The sequence below is a fragment of the Cyprinodon tularosa genome, unplaced genomic scaffold (assembly GCF_016077235.1).
Source record: "Cyprinodon tularosa strain WSP-4 unplaced genomic scaffold, ASM1607723v1 ctg1190, whole genome shotgun sequence".
NCBI lineage: Eukaryota > Metazoa > Chordata > Actinopteri > Cyprinodontiformes > Cyprinodontidae > Cyprinodon > Cyprinodon tularosa.
Genome location: NW_024037993.1, coordinates 384113 through 389785, shown reverse-complemented (window position 1 = coordinate 389785; position 5673 = coordinate 384113). Strand labels below are relative to the sequence as shown.

General features: G+C 37.3%; 1 protein-coding gene across 1 annotated transcript; it reads right to left on the bottom strand.

Annotated features, from left to right (window-relative positions):
- Positions 1-582: 582 nt before the first annotated feature.
- On the bottom strand, positions 583-5263 carry LOC119772491 (gastrula zinc finger protein XlCGF57.1-like). Its single transcript, XM_038268934.1, has 2 exons — positions 5074-5263; positions 583-3176 (listed from the first exon to the last, which is right to left on the bottom strand). Exons 1-2 carry the CDS (start codon positions 5210-5212, stop codon positions 1753-1755), a joined length of 1563 nt encoding a protein of 520 aa, XP_038124862.1. The 5' UTR covers positions 5213-5263; the 3' UTR covers positions 583-1752.
- Positions 5264-5673: the final 410 nt, after the last annotated feature.

Below are 5673 nucleotides of genomic sequence, written 5' to 3'. Positions count from 1 at the left end.
GCAATAGTTACTTTTACTAGTAACTAGTTACTTTTATTGTGGAGTAACTCAGTTAGTAACTCAGTTACTTTTTGGGAGAAGTAACTAGTAACTATAACTAATTACTTTTTCAAAGTAACGTGCCCAACACTGCTTTTAAGCTGGTTGAACATACTGCGACAGACTGGTGACCTGTCCAGGGTGATCCCACCTCTCACCCAGAACGTGGCTAGAGATATGCACCAGCACCTCCTGATCCCACTGAGGGATAAGGTTAAAGAAAATGGATGGTTGAACATAGTCCGCTCTCCCAGATTTTATCAAATCAGTATTGATACCCTGCTGGTGGATGTTCTTGACAGAAAGACGGAGTTGCTTAATCATATTCTGCTTAAGGTCCCATAAGATCTTGTCCGAGTCCTGGTTTAAAAGTAAATTAATTTTAAAAAGTGACCTAAAATTGACCGTCAATAAATGTTCTACAAAATTGATATATTTATTTGATTTCTTTGATTTGTACTGTCTGTTTAGATTTGATATTTTTTGCACAAAATATATAAGTGAATATTGTAACAGTTATGTTTTCAACTGTAAGCATTAAATTGATAAATGTTATTCGCATTTTTTTGGCTTTATCCTTTCCAACAAAAAAAAGGCGTTGCGCAGGTAGCTCCCTTTCCTTATGAGCCGTCCCCACCAACTTTCAACACAAAGTTACACCCTTGACTGACACACACTTATATATGTCCCAAATCTTCATCTGAGTCTCCTCTATAGATGATCCACTTCATTCTAATATCCATTGACCATAGCTCTAACACTGGGCCAAAAACAGTTGGAGTTTCGGTGGGCCTGGTTTAAAAAACACATGTAGCAGGGCTGATTGATGCATTGCTAATGAGCTAAACTCTGATCATTTGCAGCTGACCTCTTAGAATATCCTCCAAAAACATCAGCAAAACTGAGCAAAGCTCATTAAATCTGTCCTAGCTTTGACTTTATATTTATCTGAGGATATTTTCATCTGAATAAAATTCTATTCCTGGAATATTTCCAACCGATAGCTTATCATTCAACTAAAAGGTTCTTAGTCCCAAAGATAAAACATGTGAGTTTTCTTTTCTGAACAGATTCATTCAGAAAAAGGTGTGCCACACCATGCCAAAATGGCACAGCAGGGGTTTGTCTGAATTTTTTTTTTATTTAAAAATCTATAACTTCTCAATTGCATGTTGTATGGACAGCAAACTAGCTTCACCTGTAACTAAGGTGTTTCAGTTGCACTTAATTATGTTTATTCCCTTCATTACAGAAAAATTAAGAAATTGTGAATGTAAACATCTTTTGTTTTGTTAGGGCAACATTCTTTTTTTGGCCCAATAAATCTAATTTACTCAGGACCAAAATAATTAACTTTCAAATGTTCACATCCACATATTCACCCAGGACCTGAATATTTAGCAGGTTAACAATATAACACCTTATCTGTTCTAGTTTCTATGTAAACAGAGTTGTTAATTAATGGCTTTCTCAAAACTTTGCTTTAAAAAGACCATTAACTTGTGAGTTTCTCATGTAATGAGGTGAAGGATTTAATAGATGGACATTTTATCACCAGTCAAACATGGAAAACGCCTCTACTGTTCATTCCTGTGGTGACTAATGGCTGTGACTAACGTGAAAAATTTTTTTTTTAAAGTAGAAATCATTCCAGATCATGCATGAATAAATATCATCTCAATACTCAAATGAACTTTTCCTTTAAAAGCTTTGTCACAGATCATTCAGGAGAAGCTTCTCACCTGTGTGAACTCTCATGTGTTTGACAATACTAGATTTCTGAGTGAAGCTTTTTCCACAGGACAGACATTCAAAAGGCTTCTCACCAGTATGAATTCTCATGTGAATGGTTAAATTACTTTTTACATTAAAATTCTTGTTACAAATGGTGCAGGAAAAAGGTTTCTCATCTGAGTGTAATCTGATGTGTCTATCAAGACTAGATTTCTCAGTGAAGCTTTTGCCACAGGACAGACATTCAAAAGGCTTCTCACCAGTATGAATTCTCATGTGATTGGTTAAATAACTTTTTACATAAAAATTCTTGTTACAAATGGTGCAGGAAAAAGGTTTCTCATCTGAGTGTAAGCTGATGTGTCTATCAAGATTAGATTTCTGAGTGAAGCTTTTTCCACAGGACAGACATTCAAAAGGTTTCTCACCAGTGTGAATTCTCATGTGAGAAGTCAAACTACCTTTTTTAGTAAAGTCCTTGTTACAAATGGTACAGGAAAAAGGTTTCTCACCTGAGTGTAATCTGATGTGTGTATCAAAATTATACTTCTGAGAGAAGCTTTTTCCACAGGACAGACATTCAAAAGGCTTCTCACCAGTATGATTTCTCATGTGATCTGTTAAATTACTTTTTACATTAAAATTCTTGTTACAAATGGTGCAGGAAAAAGGTTTCTCATCTGAGTGTAATCTGATGTGTCTATCAAGATTAGATTTCTGAGTGAAGCTTTTTCCACAGGACAGACATTCAAAAGGTTTCTCACCAGTGTGAATTCTCATGTGAGAAGTCAAACTCCCTTTTTTAGTAAAATCCTTGTTACAAATGGCACAGGAAAAAGGTTTCTCACCTGTGTGAATTCTGATATGATTATTAAGATCAAACTCAGAGATGAAGCTTTTTCCACAGGATGGACATTCAAAAGGCTTCTCTTCAGTGGGAATTCTCATCATTGAAGTCAAATGACTTTTTACAGTAAAATTCTTGTAACAAATGGTACAGCAAAAGAGTTTCTCACCTGTTTGAATTTGTGTGCATCCCTCAAATCTAGATTTCTCCATGAACATTTTGCCACAGGATTGACATTGATAAATCTGACCTGCGTGACTTTTCATGTGATCCAATAAATGTTCTTTTTTCAGAAGGTTTTCTCCACATGTCAAACATGGTAAACATTTCTCTACTGTATCTTCAGTCTCTTGCTTCAGAACAAGCTGCTCTTCATGCTCACTTATGGGGAGCTCCATGGTTTCCTCTTTTGTCCAGGGATGTTCTGGTTCTTTCTGCTCTTCTTTTATCTGCAGAGCTTCTGGTTCCTCTTGGTCCAAACTGAAATTCCTCTCCTGTTCATAGAGCTGCTGGTCAGATAAATCCTCCTCTTTCCCAACATAACCTTGAAAGCAGTCTGGAAAGACAAACACAGCAGAAAGAATTTCTATCATGGGTTAAAGAAAGGACACCTGACTTTAATCATCCTTTTGTTGATCTAACTACATGCAAACAGACTGGAACTACATTTGTGCATCACAGAGGGCCAAAATAAAAGGGAGGTGCTCTCCAGAAAGCCAGAGCTGCATCCCATTCTGGTCTGATCCAGCTCTTTATCTAGCATTCTGTCTTTGCTGACCTCTGTGCAGAGCTAGAGTGTAAACTTTCTGACTTTTTAGACAAAATAAGTAGAAAACGATTTAAAAGGATTGTAAAAGGACAGAATGCACCTCTTAAGACACAATGTGGGTAATGCAGAACATTTTAAGAAAAGCAGGGTGATATTGACATAGATGACATTTTTATGGACATTATTCTACAGAAGAAATGTTAACTTCAATCACAAAACAAGTTCAATCTTTTCCCTCCCCAGTTTATTTCTACTTCACTCTGAAACCTAGAGTAAAAACTAATCCACACTAGATTCCTGTTAAACCATTTGTTATTCTTGTGAGAAAGATTCATGCTGCTCAAGCTCCTCCTATTTAATGACTCATTCTAACGTGAAGCAACTGTGTATCACTGTGATACACCTGAAGTCTAAAGCATTTAGATATCAGAGGATGACAATAGAAATATGACAAAGCCAATTGTTCCTTTTGAACAATCTGAAATGCAGAGACCTGTATGACGACATGTCCACAAGAGGCAGAAGGCTGAAGAAAACAAATATGTCTGCTCCTTTTTTAGCTAGAATACCTTCCATTTCTTTTAGAAAAATTCGTGAAAGGACACGATTTTTGCCTTTGTGCATGGAAAATATGTTTTTGTTTTCCTCTCAACCAGATTTGGTAAGATTTGATTTATCAGTTAACACCATAAAACAAATCAAGAACCTGATACGTCTCACCTGCTACTGCGGCTGTGATTGGCTAAAAGCTTGACTTGGGAGGTGGATACCCAATAAGCTCCAGGACTTGTACTGAATGATCCTCCCTTTTGTTAACATGTTCTACAGAAAGATACCCAGATTGATACGGTGCAAGAACTAAATTGAACTACGTGTTTTAATCTGGATTATACCTTGTTAATATGTGACCCTGAAGCAAAACAAAAAGCCCTTTCAGCGCTCTTTCTAAAGTTTCACAAGGCAGAAAAACTTTGTCAAAACCAAAAGGGAGTTTTAAAAATTCTTTTTCTATCTTGGAATAATATAAACCAGGTTTAAAGTGTCTGATTGCTATAGATTTCAATTGAAGAGCAGATTAACAAAACTTAAGGCTGTAATAAAACAGGTGGAATAGCCCTTTAGCTTTTCACTGAACCAGTGTTACAAGAAGAAGAGCAGCATGCCTGCTGAGAATTGCCTCACCTGCTGCTCTCTAAGCTCTTGCACATTGATGATCAAGTGTCATAAAATGGCCACTGTTTTAGTGAAGGAGGACGTGTAGACAATCTTTTTTTAATCAAAAGGAAACAGATGGAAAATGATGCTGGCAAAACCGGTGGTTTATATAAATATAAAAAATCTAACCGCGGATGTCTGGGGGACAGTGATTCGCCTACATGTTATGCCGCCGTATCATAAATGATAAATCATGAACAGTTTAGTTTGTGCCTTCATCTCGTTGCCCATAGGAAGACGTTACTTGGACATAACCTAACGGAATATCTTCAGAACAGCTCCAAATGACACAGAACTCATATGGGTGAGTAGAACATGATGTAATAACATAAAATCAAGGGCCCAATATAAAACAAATAGCGTTCCCCTTTAAGAGGTTTTTAGTTGGCTTTGAATTCTGATGTTCCCATCAATACTGATTTCTTTGTGAACATTTTGCCATAGGATTGACATTCATAAATATTCTTACCTGTGTAAGTTCTCATGTGATCCATTAAAAGTTCTGTTTTTAAAAAGTTTTCTCCACATGTCAAACATGGGAAAGGTTTGTCTTCAGTCTCCTGCTTGAGAACAAGCTGCTCTTCCTGCTCACTTATGGGGAGCTCCATGGTTTCCTCTTTTATCCAGGGATGTTCTGGTTCTTCCTGCTCTTCTTTTATCTGTGGTTGTTCTGGCTCCTCTTGGTCCAAACTGGATTTCCTCTCCTGTCCACAGAGCTGCTGGTCAGAGAAATCCTCCTCTTTTCCAACATAATCCTGCAGGCAGTCTAGAAAGACAAACACAGCAAAAAGGCGTTCTATTGGTGGTTAAATAAAGGACACCTCACATAAAAGCACCAAACTCTCCTTGAGGTTGAGGAGTGAGTGGATCCTATCAAGGAACCTGAAGTTCATTCTGGCCTAAAATTATTTCCCCACAAACAATTGTTAAGGAAAGTAAAGCATTTACATCCAACACCACAGTGACTGTCTGGCAAATGAGGAAGTAATGAGACACCCTAAACTCAGCAGTGCTTCCTGTACACCTCTCCCTGGAAGAGACATACCCCAGCTCAATGTGTCAGAGGTTG